This window comes from Perissodus microlepis, chromosome 4 (genome assembly GCF_051167445.1).
Source record: "Perissodus microlepis isolate ML-2025 ecotype Zambia chromosome 4, ASM5116744v1, whole genome shotgun sequence".
Lineage (NCBI taxonomy): Eukaryota > Metazoa > Chordata > Actinopteri > Cichliformes > Cichlidae > Perissodus > Perissodus microlepis.
The window spans coordinates 14,353,938-14,369,896 of NC_140464.1; the positions used below are offsets into that span (position 1 = coordinate 14,353,938).

The window sequence follows — 15,959 nt, forward strand, 5'->3', positions numbered from 1 at the left end:
GAAAAGGCATGCTTGGGTAAGAAACTTCTGCCATATTTGGGGATTAATTTACAGTGGAGATGTTGATTCCTGAGGAATTGTGAGATTATGTTCGCCACACTACATCTGCCTGAGTGTGATAAAGCAGTAATCCGCCCAGCCTTTAGCTGTGCCAGGGATTCAAGTCTGACTCAGGGGTCCTCATGCTTCCGACATACCCTCTCTGCAGCTCTCTCATCCCCTCACACTCTCTTTTGGTGATTACTTTAACCAATACGGCAGCCAAGTAAGTCTTCCTTACCAGAGTAAGAGTCTGACAGTTCCTTTCAATGCTTCAGTGCAGCACATTTAAGCCTACTAAATCTAGAAATTAATGGAGATGGGTTAGTAAAGCTGTTACAGTCATTTTGTCATTATTTTCTTTTGTTTCTAATTTGATAATGCTTTAGTTAAATAAGAGGAAGACAGTCTCTTTAGACACAGCTGTACTATTCATTCAAATTGCAGCAAATACTCCAGCTCTTGGCTGACACAGCTTTGTTATTTGGTTTAGACAAGCAAACTGCAGTTCCTTAATTAGTGAACTTCCTGGCAGAGGTGCTAGTCTCATAATTGTGGTGTTTTGGTCGGATCATAGCAGAGCAGCACCTATATTTTTCCCTGTTTGCAGCTTTTGTGCTGAGCAATGCTAACTAACTAACAGATAAGAGATTCCTGTTGCTCTATTAATCAAGTACTCACCAAGAAAAGGAATGCATAGGTCCCAGTTTGAGCTACTTCAATGCATTTGGAATTTATCCACTATGAGAATAATTAAAAAAAGAAGAATTATATTACTTAATATCTGTGAAAATCTTATTCACATAAAAAATGTGGCTATTTCAAGTCTCTGGCATTAATTATGTGATATATATTGTTAGCGAGGAGTTGAGTGAATTTGCTATGGAGGATAGAGCCAACTCTTGTGCACTTATGACGAGGCCTGAGCTGCAGCCTCCCGCTAAAAAAAAGAAGAAAGAGTCAGCTGCTTGCACATGTAGAGTCCCTGTGGCACGATAGACTCCTGTAACACCTCGAGCACACACAGATCTCAGCCCCTCCACCAGCTGGCCATCTCTGTATCCCACCTCTTCTCTCTCTCTGTGCACTTTAACCTTCCTGCCTTGGTATATATAGTCTGTGTGACTATCAGAGTTCTCCTGGCAGCCATCATGAAGGGTGCAGTCTCGATCTGTTTCCTCTCTCTGCTGCTTTTGCAGGCCACAGCAGGTAAGATTCAGAAGCAATTTGGTAAAACTTGCTGTTTTAGGTGAGCTGGTGCACCGTGGGCGTGAGAAATGTTTGTGTACAAGTACTGCTGATGATTGAAATGGTGATGTGGCATAAGTTTAGAAGCAGGGTTAATGAATGGTTAATAAATAGCACCATATTTGACTGCTTTGTCAGCTTGATACTTCAATGGTTCCTCAAAGATTCAGAGGATGGCCAGAAATGGCCTGTCATATTATTGAAAACAGGCTGTCCTGTAGGTTTTTGTGTCTATTGTAGGGTCAGTTTGGCCACAAATGGCACTGGCTTTTAGAGGCAGAGTACAGCACCACCCAAGGATAAGGATAGACAGACAGAAATGTTACCCCAGCCTTTCTTTACCACCAGGCTAAGCTATTTAAATCTGTCCCAGTTTATAGTTAAAAAGGTGGCACATGTTACAGAATTGTGGATTTACCTGTCTCTTTCTAATGCTCTTCATTATTAAATCAAATGTTTCATGGCATACTGGAACAGCTGTCACTTTTCATGTATGAACAAATCGCGTTTGGGCGAGTTTCTGAAGTTCGGGATTATTCAAAGCCGTTCGGCCTCCACTGTGGACTGACAGCATGTCAGCTGTCCTAATGCACGGCACCAGCTGATGGAAAGTCTTAGTCTAACCAAGGAGACGGGAACGGCCACGTGGGAGCCTGAATGGACGCTGAGCTTTTTCTGCACGCGCTAATTCGGTCTGTTTGCTTCATTCTTCGGTTTCACCTGCTACAGTCTGAAGACTGACAACCATAACACCAAAACAACATACATCTTAACTATATCAAAGGGCACCCATGGAGCTGAATGTCACAGCGAGCTGATCACCCATAACTGCGCCCAGATTACCCATTCTAAAAATGCGGACTGGTCTCTGGGGCTGGACTAGCGCGGGTATTGTTACCCTTGTCTGTCACCCCTGTCCGTCCTTGGGGTGGCGTTCAGCTCCACAGCCGGGACCCAGGCCTCCATATTCCAAGCTGCTGTCAGGTGTCTAAGATTGGATGGGCTCCTGAAACCCAACCCCAAATCCCCCCCTCCCTACAGCTCCTCCCTCACTCCTCTACACCCTCTACCCTCCCCATCCCTCCTGAATCGTCACCCCTCCCAGTTCCATGCTTCCCTTTAGACACACTGCACAGCTGCTGCACTGTCACAATCACAATTTATTCCCAGCAGTTGGCCTTTTAGGGACATGCATTCTCCAGGCTGGAGGGGCCGGGCCGTGGCTTGCAGCTCAAGCTTTCGAAGAGCCCTTTTTTGCAGGCTCGTGCAGATGTCTTACAGTGGCCCCCTGTCTGTGAATATATTCCACAGGCATACTGTGTATTGATTTTTGCTGCAGAGCTAAAAAGGACTATATGTTGAAATACCCCCAGGGTATGGCAACACTGAGTCATGAACTCTTTTTGTCTCGGTGTGTAATTATGGTGTTTTTGTTTGGTTCAGTCAACTCTCAGGAATTCCACTGAACTCTACAGGATGGTCACGAAGGTGTAACCGCCCTCGAAAGCAATGTGGTGTTAATATGCTATCATTTTATCACAAGCTGCCTAGCATACAGATTTTTTAATCCACCAGAAAATCTTATATCCTTTAAAAAAAAATACACCTGAAGGCTGCATCAGGGCTGACATATTAACACAGAAACTGATCATGTCAAATCTTATGGAAAAAGCCTAAAGCGGCTGATTGCATGGCCAGCATTGATCGCCTTAGCTGATTGACTGGAGTATCCACATTTTGATATAAAGCAAGAACACCAAATGATGCAAGTCATCTTTTAAGCTTAGATATCACAAGGCTGATGTGCAGCAATGTGAACAATTTTCTCACCTGACATTAACATGCAGTCATTAAAAAGCTAAAACTTTTCACGAGCTATGTTTTTGGCGGTGTAAACAAGCTGCTGGAAGTTGCAGGTTTCTTATGTGGATGTGACACTGCTCAGTGTTGGCATGTACTGAAAAACATAGGCTCTGTAGGCAGAGAATGTTTTGTGTGAATGGCTATGATTGACCATTCAAGGACTACAATTGTGTTTGTTACATTATAGCAAACTTTTGGGTAAACTGTGAAGAGGCTTAAAATTTCACTTTACTATCTAAAGCACCTTGAGATTGGTAAAATTGTAGTGAATTAAAACAGTCGCTGGTGCAAATGTAGAAAGATTACTTGTCTAACAGGCAGCGCTCAGAACTTGAGAGTCAGCAAAAAGGACAAAAGTGCTATGTGTAGAATATTTCTGCCCACATTAAATAAGCACTAACAGTTCTTCAGCCGCTTTGGTCCTTCAGACTATTTCTTCACACTGCTGTGTTTATAGTTGGTGGCAATACTATCCATCTTCACTCGGTAAAAATATCTTTGGCCTCCTCACTTTGCAGAGGGGAGACACTGAAAGTTAAAGGAGCACGGTCTCCATGTGATTCTCCTCTAATGGCACGCAGGACATCCCTAGGCTGTACGTAGTGCAAGGGACACGCCAGTCATACTCGGTGACTTTATTACACACATTTCCTTAAGACGAGCCGCGCAGCCCCAAGGGCACCTGACGTCCTTTCCTGGCTCTAAAACAGGCGAGCAGGGACTGAGGCATCAGATCAACACTTCAGCGTAAAGCGCCTTTGCCCTCGCGCCTTTCTTTGAGCCTGTCCCTACCCTTGATGCAACCCCCCCAGTACTGTTTGGTGGCTTGTTCATTATTGTATGACATAGTAAAACTAATGAATGAAAAAAAAGAAAAGAAGCAATAACAGTGATAATTGCTAAGTGATAAACACTCAGTTCCATTACTTGTTATATTTTCAGAAATTTAATTAGCACATACAAGCAAAGCCATAGATTTGTAGCACATTTAAATTTACATGCATCATGCTTTTCACTTGGCTAGCCTGTGTACTACACAGTCAGTTTGTAGGGTGAGGATATCTCTAAAGTCTCCAAACTGACTAACAGTCAAAATCTTAAAATAGGCTGCAGTCATTTTGCCACCCCTCCTCTGTCCATCTTCTGACCCATTGTAGGGCTATTTTTGACTGTGTGGGAGTACGAGCTGCAAGCTGTGCCACCTGTTGCCATCTGTGGTATCTTCTCACCACACCCTGCACAGCTCTGCTCTCGCACCTCTGACCCTCACCGAAGGAGGAAACCGGCATTCTTATAGGCTGGCAGCAGGCTTATTTTAACATTCATCTGCTTTGGTTTAAGTATGTTTCCTGCCTTTCTGAAATGGGCACTAGTGAGAAAGTAGTTTTGTTTAATTGCATTCATGAATTTTAAATGAGAGCGGAGGCACTTTACAAGCCATTGGTCATGTAAACATTTTTTCTTTCTCTTTAAATTTGACTCGAATCATTGCTTCTCGGTGGATCTTTCTGGTGGAAACCTTCTGCCTTCAGATTAGGGCTGCTTGTGCAGGATAAATCCTTTAACTGGGGTTTCCAGGGCTGCTACCCTCATCATGTTCACTTTAATTCAATTTACTTCGACTGTGCTGTAAGCATAATATGATCCCGGGGGTTCCACAGTTATACAGATGTTCATTATATACAGGCACATATCAGCACGCACACAATCTCAACAAAGTGATTCTTTGCCCTCAATAAACATGAAGCAATAATTTTGAGTGAAATACGGACTGATGTATCTAGAATTAAAGGTTTATTTATTCAGATAATCAGTCATGAAGGAAAATATTCTTGGTATACATTGAAAGTATAGCATTCAATTACATTTCATCTGTTCAGATTCCATTAAATTGAATATTTTACACTGTACTTATGGAAGAAAATTACATGGAACATCTTTAATCTATCTTCTTTAGTCAAAAGAAATTAACCTTGTGGGTTAATGTAATTAAATAGGAAAGCGAAGCATATTTCAGGCTGGTTTCCAATGGCTGGTAGGTCATAAGAGATCTGCCTATAATTGCCGCAGTGGACGGCTTAGATGTTCAGCGGGATGTACCGACGCCACCAGAATGTTTCTCCAAACTGTGGTGCGGTTGTGTGGCAACGAGCTCAGCGAGGACAGGGTTCAGCTCCCCTGCCACCTTCAGGGTTAATTTTGAGCACTGATGCAAGGCCCACTGTCCACGGGCAACATTACCTCTCTGATCTTTGCGCAGCTCTGTCCTAATTAGGGATCGACTGGATTGGAAGGTGTTAACAAGTTCACAGCCGCTAAGGCCCTCTCGAGGAGCTAGCGTTAAAAGACGTGACTCTTCTGAGTGATGAGTCAAGTTACAGAGGCTTTAGCAATCCCTGTAATACTGCAGTGATGGCGTGTGGAAGAGATGGGATCTGGTCATCGACAGCCACTTTAGTCCTCAAGTGGAATCACCCTCTCTGCCCTCTGGTGGGTTTCATCAGAGGGCACATCCCCTCTATTTTGCAATATGATCACATTCTATTCAAAACTTGTAACCTGCTCAGATAACCAGAGCAATGTGGCTCAAATTCAAATGCAACCAAGCGGCCATGGATCACAAACAGATGACATCACTTAGTGGTGTTTCTAAAGGTCACATGAACAAAAGCAGCTTTGCGCAGGCTGTAGTTGTTGTCAGAGCTAAATCCGATTTATTATAAAGTCGCTGTGGAAAAAAAGTTGCGGAAGGTTTGATGTAATTTGTCTTTAACATGTTTAACATGTGTTCGAATAAACACTTCTTCCCTAAATGCTTGCATTTTTCCAAACTGCCAAACCCAATGAAACAGTGCTCCTTTCGCCTCTATGTGTTTAGTGCATATGTGCACTATATATTATTAAACTTGGCAGAATCAAAAATGAAGAAGTGTATTATATACATGCAAAACACAGTGGTTACGCCGAGCAATATTTTTTTTACTTTCCTGAAATGCAAATAAATAAAATAACCAAACTAAACTAAGATAAAAGTAATGAGCATATAAAAGTAAATAAAATAAAACAGTACTCTCTGTACAAAAGGGTAGAGTGTTGTCACAACATAGGAAGTCACATGAGTTCACATTACTGCATCTCTGCTTTCATTGTGTTAATCCACTAGAATAAAGACAGGGCACACTTGCCATTAGGAGTTCACACGCAAGAAATGAATGTAATTTTTTATTGTATGGGCTGATTAAGGAAGGCTTTCTGCCTGATAATATGTAGCCACATACAATATATGGGTTTGCAGTGTTGCTCGTACCCTCCTTTTATTCTGGCTACTAACCTTTTGGTTTTTCTTGTTCTTGCATCGTGCCGGCAGAAACATTACACAGACTTATTTTTAGCAGGTTGACTCGGTGAGAATCAGCACTGTGTCACTGCCTCCACGCAGCAAACGAGAAACCTTTCGGGTTTCAGTTAAAGCCCCAGAGATTTGTAATTTCGGGGGTCTTTTGTGGTCGTTTATTGTTTTTGTATGTGCACATACTGAAATGCTCCAATTGGATTTCTGTGATCAGAAAATGCGGGCTGCATTTTTCATGAATGAGAAACATTTATATTGAACTCAGTTCATTTCAGTGAAAGAGTCGATTTACAAGCCTCGAGGCTCATAAATATAAACATAAGTTTGCTTGAGGCTTGTAAACAAACAGGCCTTCGGATGATTTTACTTGTCATTTGATGCAGCGTTGGATTCGTCCAAAGCGACGTGCCATTCTGACGCTTGGCCAGAAACACTAGAAGTCATTCACCACATGGCCGGTGGCTTTACTCGAGGCTGTGGCGCAGGATGCTGCAGCAGCACTGCCCTCTGAGGGGGTGATGTTTATCAGATGTTTAAAAGAACATCTGATATGTGACTTTGCTCTGCAGTTTTGGTTTTGACATTTTAAAAGGCATTTTTAAATATTATTTCTGAAAGAAAGCTTTCTGTTTGAGGGAACACTGCTGATGAATATGGTCTATGGTGACACCAGAGAATTGGAGGAACTATAGTTGAGTTTTTCAAAGAATATTTAAGTCACCTTCTGATTTTTACTCACTCCACCCACAACTTACAGCCAATCTTGTCATCAACTTTCTCAAAAAGTGTGTCAGTATCTGTGAGAAACGACACTTCTCAGTGTATTAGACAATAACAGACGGACTGAGAGGATCTTACATTATTCAACACTGTACATGAAATGATGTGTCTGCAGTTCTAGTCTGGAAGTTTTTTCACCTTCCCATTTGAGCACCTCTGCTCTACCCCCAGTCACTTTTTGAGGAGCATTACATAAATGCCAGGATACGATTATTTCTTCACAGACACCAGCTGAGATCAGAGGGTTGTGCCGCCAGCAACTGAACCAACTTTTCATGCTTTTTCTGATCCTCTGTGCAAGTGGTGTTAGCTTTATATAACTGCAATAAAATTGTGTATTTTTACTGAGAAAGTCAGGTAAAGTGCAGGCGATTATATGAGGTTATATTCATTTTTCTCTGTGCTGCTTAAAACATTTTGAACTTATCGGCGCCAGTACACTGAAATTGCTGGCAGAAGGTATGCATGTAATTGGTTTAAGAACAACATCAATATTCTGTGCTTTCCACAGTCTTATTGACAACTGAATGACTGCAGTTAATAATTCAACAGGTGCTCCTATATCAGAGTCAATCTTCCACACTCTTAAATACCTTTAAAATTCTTTAACAGTTCTGTTAAGGGGGGTGTCTGGTAGCTTGGATGCTCAGACCCATAAGCTCCCAGGGCATGGAAGTGTGAACCAGGAAGACTTCCCAATTGCCGCTATATATATCTTGTGGCAGGTTGGCGTGTGGGACGCGTTGTGGAAGGGGTCTGTACTGAGGCCTGGGCACACAAGGACAGGCCTCACAGCCTGATGAGCCTGTGATTGGTGGATAAATATAGATGAGAAAAGACAGAGGATTGCACACCATTGTCTCATGTATATTATTGTTGGGAACACTCAGTCCGGCTTTGAGTTCTCCTCCTCGTCTGTTACGAAACCGGGGAAGTCCCTCTCTCTGTCAGTCTGCCTTAACTTTGCTGTTGTTATATAGCCCACGCTGATGCCAAACACATGTCTTTGTTTATTTTCAGCATTTGCTTTCTAAATTAAGACCTGATTGTACTAACAGCTGTGATCTAAGTAATCCAACATGTTCAAAAGTGGACATGACTGGTGAGCAAATATTTTCTCTTGGTCATTCTTTCTCTCTTACACACACGCTCATACACAGACATGAAACAAGCTTATAGCTCAGTTAAAATGTGTATATTGACATGCAGGACCTACATCTGAATGTAAATGCTAACTTAGCAACTATATTCCATTTAAAGGGGGGTTGGTTAGAAGGGCTACTATTTAGTTCACTTAACCAACAGTTGGTGTATCAGTTGAGAGCTTCTGCTACATCAAAAAATATTTGCCCTCAATGTATAGTCATGCAAAAAATGTAATCTAAAAAGGGAATATTTAGATACTAATGACTACAAATCGAAAGTGTTTAGTTGGTGGATTGTGCGGGGGGAGTTTAGGTGCTATAATTTCCTAACTTGACTTGTTAAAATCTGAAAATACAGCAAAAATCATTGAATAGCTGTAGTTTTCTTCCATATAATGCCTTTATACAAGGCTCACATTAAAACATTTTATTTATTTGCATCCACTACAAAATCAGTCAAGTCTTTGTTTTCACTGATCTTTGGCCAGACATACCATCATGTAATGGCAAAGCTTTAATAAACATGGCATGGCACCTGTCAACAAACCCAGTGTCTGCTTCTTTATTAAACTGCTGTTGAACAAATCAGACCTCCCATGTTTATTTTCTTAAAATATCAAGCTGGCCATTTAAGGCATACGCTGAGGTCTTGAAACAAATTGAATTTGCTGTTGATGTTTGTGATGTTTCTGCAGAAGAAGAAGAAGAAGATGTTACCTCCGTCCTTAGAGACAGATCTCACATCGATGAGACGCTGCGGCTTGCAATGGAGGAAAAGGCAGGAGACTATGCAGGTGAGGATTGAAGGTGAAAGAGGCATGTTACAAATCTGACTGCTTTAATTTTCTTAATTTTTTTCCACCTGATTTCCCTTTAACACTTTTGGGGGAGCAAACTAAATATGACAAGTCAATAGGATTTTTATGCTATTTAAAAAAACAGTGTATCCAAAGAGAACACTGTTAACCTTATTTACCTTACTAACATCCTTTTGATCATCTCTGATCTCCTTTTTCTTCAGCGGCTCTGGAGAGGTTGCGGAAGATCTACCATACGTCCATCAAGCCGATGGAGCAGGCCTACAAGTACAACGAACTGAGGCAGCACGAGATCTCAGGTATCACCGAGCTCACCGGCTGCAGCTTCACTTTGCTTCACTTTCTCCTGTTGGTGTGAAGTTTTCTGTTTGAGTTGCTTTAGTAACTGATTTGTTGACTTGTTTGCAAAAACACAGCATCTTTACACCTCCAACTGATGCATTAACAGCAATATGTTCTCCTTTGGAAATTACCTGTAGCCTCTCTTTATATCAGGTTTAAGGGTGGGATTATAAAAGTAAGAAGGGTAGTGTCTTTTTTTACCCCTTCTGTTAAACATTGCACTGTGCCCTGTTTCTTTACAGTGGACTCAACACTCCAAGCTGTACACTGAACTGCCCAGAAAACCCCACTTTCCTACAATGAAATAAAGTTATCGCCCTCTTGTGGCTTTTCAGGTCTGCATGCAAAAAAAAAATTCTTCTTCAACTTCTATTTTCAATGCATATGTGCGTTTTAAAGATGGGAGTAAATCCCCACCCCCCCAATCACCTGACTACACGGGCATGTCCTCCATCTGTTTACAGACATGTTTGACACTTCGCAGGTCAAATATGGGATTAGACTCCAGCCTGGATCTCCCACCTGTTTATGTACATTTTTACTTTTTCCCTCCATGTTGCTTGTAGAAACATCACTCCCTCACTGAGCTTTCCTCCACCTCCTGTTTCCCTTCACTTCTCTATACTCCACCCTCTCCTGTCTTCCACTCATCCCCATCCCCTCCACTCCCTCTTCCACCCCTCATCTAACAGCCTACCCGGGAAGAACCCTGGGGGACTCAGCCACAGGTGGGTGTGGCCAGAGCTTACCTGTGCATGGCAGTGCCTGCAGTGCTCGGCCCTTTCCTTTCAACCCCTCATTTGTCTTCATACATTTGCCCTGAGTGGGTTGCAAAATTTCAAGCACGTTTCACTTTGGACGACACTCGATATGACTGAGGTGTAGTCAAAAGTGATCCATGGGTGAAAGCTTCATTTTACGGAGAGTGAATAAAAAGAGAAGTAAAAACGCTCTTAACATACTTTAAGTGTGTTAGTGTTTAAATTGCACATTATTTAAACTTTTTACAAAATGACTTATCATTACTTTGTAAAAACAAAATATATATATTTATATAAATGGGGTTGCATGTGCAGCTTTGGTTTTAACAAAGGATACAGAGGTTTGAGGAGGGGACACTGGTGGGAAAGGGTGGTCAGTGTTCAGCTAGGAGTGAACTGGTTTACTTTTTCACTTTATTTTTTAATATTATTATTATTTTTTATCATTTTAAATTCCAGTAGCACCAGGAGTGATGCTTAATGTCTGTTTTTTTTGTTTATTCTTTCTCCGTTCCCTTTTTTAATGCTATTTTTCCATCAGTCAGTTGCATTGTAGTACATTGCACCCAGCCACCCAAACACCATGTCCACTCACAACAGCTACGAGACACACAGCTTGTGCTAGACCCGTCGAGTCTCTTTGTCAGAGTATAAAACTTTATCATGTGTCATGAGATTATGGCTGCTGCATTTTAATGAATTTCCTTTATGCTATTAAACACCCTAACAGCTTTACAACATGTTTCTGTCCTTCCTTCTTAAGTCTTGTAAAATGTGCCCTGTGCTCTGGATTGGCAGTGCTGTTCAGATGTGCTCTTCAGTGAAAAAATAAATAAATAGATATGCAGGGAGACCTTTCGGATAGATGGTTGATTAGATGACTGGCTAGATGATGATTTCACCACACTGCTGATAATTTAATCAGTGTTGTTTCTTCTTGCCCTAAACAGATGGAGAGATTACCTCCAAGCCCATGGTGCTATTCCTGGGACCGTGGAGTGTAGGAAAGTCCTCCATGATCAATTACCTCCTGGGCTTGCATGACCACCCCTATCAGCTCTACACAGGTACCATAAAGATGTTATTTTTTATTTTGTAAATTAGCAGTAAATAACGTTAAGTTCTGAAATCCAGCGCTGATGGGGAAAAAAAGGCAAGGTGAAAAGTGCAGTTGTTGCTAAATCTACATCAGATGGGGAGTTGACTGGAGAACTGGGTGCTTTACATCTTACTGAGGTTCAGTGTGTTTTCCCATCTGCTTCTCCTCCACAATGCTAATCTCTTCCTCTCTTCCTCTGTGATGTCCTTCTGCAGGAGCTGAGCCTACTACCTCTGAATTTACAGTTATTATGCACGGGGAAAAGATCCGCTCTGTTGAGGGTATCGTTATGGCGGCTGACAGCTCGCGCTCCTTCTCTCCCCTGGAGAAGTTTGGTCAAAACTTTCTGGAAAAGCTGATTGGTATTGAGATGCCCCACAAGCTTTTGGAGCGTGTGACGTTCGTAGATACACCGGGAATTATTGAGAACCGGAAACAGCAGGAAAGAGGTAAACTCAAGAAGCTCGCTCTCAGGTTTTGATTTTCAGATACCACAAATCAACTGCGTATAGCTCATTATGACCTGTGCTTTTCTCCCATTTAGGCTATCCTTTCAATGATGTCTGTCAGTGGTTCATTGACCGTGCTGACCTGATCTTTGTCGTGTTTGACCCCACCAAGCTGGACGTTGGTCTGGAGCTAGAGATGCTCTTCAGGCAGTTGAAGGGTCGTGAGTCACAGATTCGCATCATCCTGAACAAGGCTGACAACCTGGCCACCCAGGACTTAATGAGAGTTTACGGAGCGCTCTTCTGGAGCTTAGCTCCCCTCATCAATGTCACTGAGCCTCCCCGTGTCTATGTCAGTTCCTTCTGGCCATATGACTATGCACCTGACACCAGCCGGGAGCTCTTCAAGCGAGAGGAGATCTCTCTTCTGGAGGATCTCAACCAGGTGATCGAAAACCGCATGGAGAATAAGATTGCCTTCATCCGCCAGCACGGTATCCGTGTACGCATCCACGGCTTGCTGGTAGACCGCTACGTCCAGACCTTTAAAGAGAAGATGAGCTTCTTCAGTGATCCCGAGTTAGTCTTCCAGGAGATTGTAGATGACCCAGACAAGTTTTACATTTTCAAATCCATCCTAGCCAAGACCAACGTCAGCAAATTTGACCTGCCCAACCGCGATGCTTACCGTGACTTCTTTGGCATCAACCCTATCACCAACTTCAAGCCTCTGTCAGCTCAGTGCTCCTACATCGGAGGCTGTCTGCTTGATAAGATTGAGAAGGCAATCACCACTGAGTTGCCTGCCCTTCTGAGCAGCATTAACTCTGGCAAGCAGCCTGGCCTGTCCTCCTGCGAGGCCACCGGCTGTGGTGAGAAGCCAAAGAATCGTTACCGAAAGAACTGAGGAACACAAAATACTCTAAAGGTAGAAAGGAGAAGGTGAAGGTGAAGAGAAAGGGTCTGGTCGATGCCAACCCTGCTTTTTGTCAGAACGCTTGTATCACTAATGGAGACAGAGGCGAGAAGATGCTTTTTTCTTTCCTTTTTTTTTTCTCAGGAGTTTAAGGGGAGGTGCATTTAATGTCCATAGGATTGAAAGAGATAGCGGGAGGGAGGGGTCATCGATAAAGGCAGCTTAAGGATACAAGTGCTGAAGAAATGAGAACATGCCTCTCTCCCTTGCACAACCACTCTGGACTGTCTGGGACTTTGGGATTGGGAAATCAATGATGTGAATAAAAGAGGAAATGGGAAAAGATTAAATGAGAACGAATAAAAAGTTTAAATCCTGAACAAAAAAAAGTCAAATACCAGCTCCCTTGTATGTGAATAAAGGAAAAAAGTGGAAACAGAAATGTGTGTTGGACAACTTGTGAGAATTGCATTGCAGCAGGTTAATTCCACACGCTTCAGGAAGCTGTTTTTGAAGTAGCCCCTTGTGTGGGTGCCACACAGAGCTAGACATCCAAACCTTTGCTTTTGAATTAGATTAACACTGCATGTTCGATATCACAAAAGGTGCATGCATTTTCTCTCTGACACAAGCAATAGTCCCTTGTGTTACTGACACCTGCAACACATGTGGCTGTTTTTTTGTTTTGGTTATTTTTCCTCGTAATTTTGTATGCTCGCCAGTCTTGGTTGTTGACAACCTCTGAGAATAGCAGGGGTCAGGGATCAAAGGTCAGAGTCTTCAGTGCAGAGTGGGTGTGTTCACTCTGCTTGTAACTGTTGTTACTCTTTCTTTGTTTTTTGTTTTTTTTGTTTGAGTCTATAAATTTGCTTTCAGCAGAATTTAAATGCTGTGTTAGCGTTTATTTTCCCCTCAGTGATAAGCTGCTCAGCCTTTTCTTTTAAGTGATCATATAAAAATAACATATGAATGAGGCTTTCAAATGATTTATTCTGCCAATTATTCTGCAGGTTAGAAAGATATTTGCCATTTTTTTTTGCATAAATAGCCAAATGGCCAGTTGAGTAAGATATATATATATATATATATATATATATATATATATATATATATATACACACACACACAGACACACATATATATCCTCTGCTGCAAAATTTTGAAAATTGCTGCCAAAGTGTGGTCGATCTTTGCAGATTTCCCAGCTTGCAAAAAAAAAGAAAAGAAAAAAATGTGAGATGGAGGTAAAGGAGAAGTGGAGGACTCGTGAGTTGACCCCTGACCTCTATGGAGAGAAGGAAAGCAGAAGGTAGCTTTTACCGCAAGTTCCTGTGTACTGTGCCTCAATAAATGTCCTAAACACACTTGGACAGTCTGGGCATTGATCAATGGATATTTTGCTTGTTGGCTTCAGCTTTGTGGAGTCTCTGCACACCTTAGCATGTTATTTCTTTTCTTTGGCTTTATAAGTTATAAAAGACAAAAGATCAAATGTGTTAGGGTTAGCAGCTTCTGACAGAGCCAGGCTCATTGCTTCCAGTATGGGTGCTGAGCTGATTCAGTATATTTTTCCAAATTTTTCCAAGAGTGCTTCATACACAAAGCCCTAAATCATAAAGAACAGGTAGGTGGTTCTAAGCTAACCCAACAAAAAACTAAAGTTGACTCATGGCCAAGTGCACTTCCTGTTTCCTCCACGTGTCCTGTCTCACTAACACCCCTGCTGCTTTTCCCAACTAAACTCTGAAGCATGATTCAAAAGAATATAGCAAACATAACCTCCAAATAAGCTTAACTTTGATTAACTTTTCAGTTTGAGTGTGAGTGCTGCACAGGGTGTTTAGTATGTTTACACTGCAGATTCAAAACATGGCCACTAGAGAGAGCTGTGTAAAAAGAGGAAAGAAAATGCAGACCACTGGCAAAAGTTTATAGTGGGATTGATCGCTCAGGCTTCGTAACATTAGGTGGTTGCATTTTTTTTTTTTTTTGTGTACTTGAGTGTAATTTATCTTCATTTACCTGTGAATTAGATATTCAATGGATGTGCATCCCATTAAAGTAGTTGTTGATTCACTTTTTTTTTCCTTTTTTAAAAATTTTAAGTTCATCTTGGCCTAATTTTTGCAAGCTTGACCATCAAGAATAAAGATTTCTGATGGACCAAGCAGTGAAACTTTGTGGTTATTCAAATAAAATGATCAATCTTTGGACTCAAACAAGAAAATTTGCTGAGATTACATCTTGCGCTTGCATATTTCCTGTTTCTCCATCTTGTCTCCATACATTTCTCTGTATAACGTCTTGCTCTGTTCCTTTTGTCTCTCTTACACCAACATCTGAACAGGTCTGATCTCCCACTTTTTGAAAGCATGCTTTTTGTGTTCCACAGCTGCAATGCACCAACAGTTTGTCGTGACTGTGGGAGTGAGGGGGGGGCATGTATGTGAGTGTGTCTGTGGATGTGTGTGTGTGATGTAAATTGCCTCAAGTTTTGACACATGCACCCAAATCCCCCTTTATACAGTGATATGAACCCACGTGAGCTTCTCTGTGAGTGAACTCCAACTCTTCTGCGAGCGTTAGTTCAGATATTCTCAGAAGATTAAAACTGATACAGTGGTTTATGAATAAATCAAGAGAATTCCAGCTCACCACTTTAAAATCACAGTAAATGTTCTTATTCTCCCAATTAAAGACAGAGTTTTGTTTGTTCCCATGCACGCAGGTGGAATGCAAGAAGGTAGTGCGGTTCCCTCTGGGGGTGCTTTCAAAATACAGCGAAGCTCCTTGCTGACTACAGAGGCCAGCTGCTTAATATTTCTGTCAGGCTACTGAATAAATAAATAATAGAACATTAAACCTGCAGGTTCTTCATTCAGTTTGGCTGCACACTCTGTAGCCTTCATTTCTCATAGTCTGCCTTAAATGAAGTATTCAGAATTAGATATCAGTGCTCCTATTCTGCTGTTTATTTGAAGATACTCTGTATATATCCAGGTGTCTTCTAATTAAGACTTCCTCTACTCTCATCTTAGACTAAATGTAGTGTCCTTAAATGATAAAGTGTTTATTCTATTCTTTTTAATGGTATAGAGCAGCAGAAAAGAGAGGAGGGTAGGGGGCTTTGTTCACGAACTGAACATA

At 41.7% G+C, this 15,959-nt stretch overlaps 1 protein-coding gene across 3 annotated transcripts; it reads left to right on the top strand.

Moving 5' to 3' along the window:
• The first annotated feature begins 1,150 nt into the window (after positions 1 to 1,150).
• Positions 1,151 to 15,230, top strand: srlb (sarcalumenin b). Of its 3 annotated transcripts, none has more exons than XM_084925957.1 (7): positions 1,151 to 1,248; positions 9,123 to 9,221; positions 9,449 to 9,544; positions 10,280 to 10,315; positions 11,299 to 11,415; positions 11,663 to 11,896; positions 11,992 to 15,230. In XM_084925957.1, the coding sequence occupies exons 1-7, from the start codon at positions 1,191 to 1,193 to the stop codon at positions 12,801 to 12,803; spliced, it is 1,452 nt and encodes a 483-aa protein (XP_084782083.1). In that variant the 5' UTR covers positions 1,151 to 1,190; the 3' UTR covers positions 12,804 to 15,230. The 3 variants fall into 3 exon arrangements, with proteins under 3 accessions (XP_084782083.1, XP_084782085.1, XP_084782084.1); XM_084925958.1 differs by having other exon boundaries at positions 1,161 to 1,248; positions 9,126 to 9,221; XM_084925959.1 differs by lacking the exon at positions 10,280 to 10,315 and having other exon boundaries at positions 11,992 to 15,228.
• Positions 15,231 to 15,959: the final 729 nt, after the last annotated feature.

Bases quoted from the DNA above. Each gene is read 5' to 3' on its own strand.
- srlb (XM_084925957.1), top strand. From the start codon at position 1,191: ATGAAGGGTGCAGTCTCGATCTGTTTCCTCTCTCTGCTGCTTTTGCAG. The intron at 9,545-10,279 runs GTATCACCGAGC...CTCATCTAACAG, and splicing joins GAGGCAGCACGAGATCTCAG to CCTACCCGGGAAGAACCCTG. The intron at 11,897-11,991 runs GTAAACTCAAGA...TCTCCCATTTAG, and splicing joins CCGGAAACAGCAGGAAAGAG to GCTATCCTTTCAATGATGTC.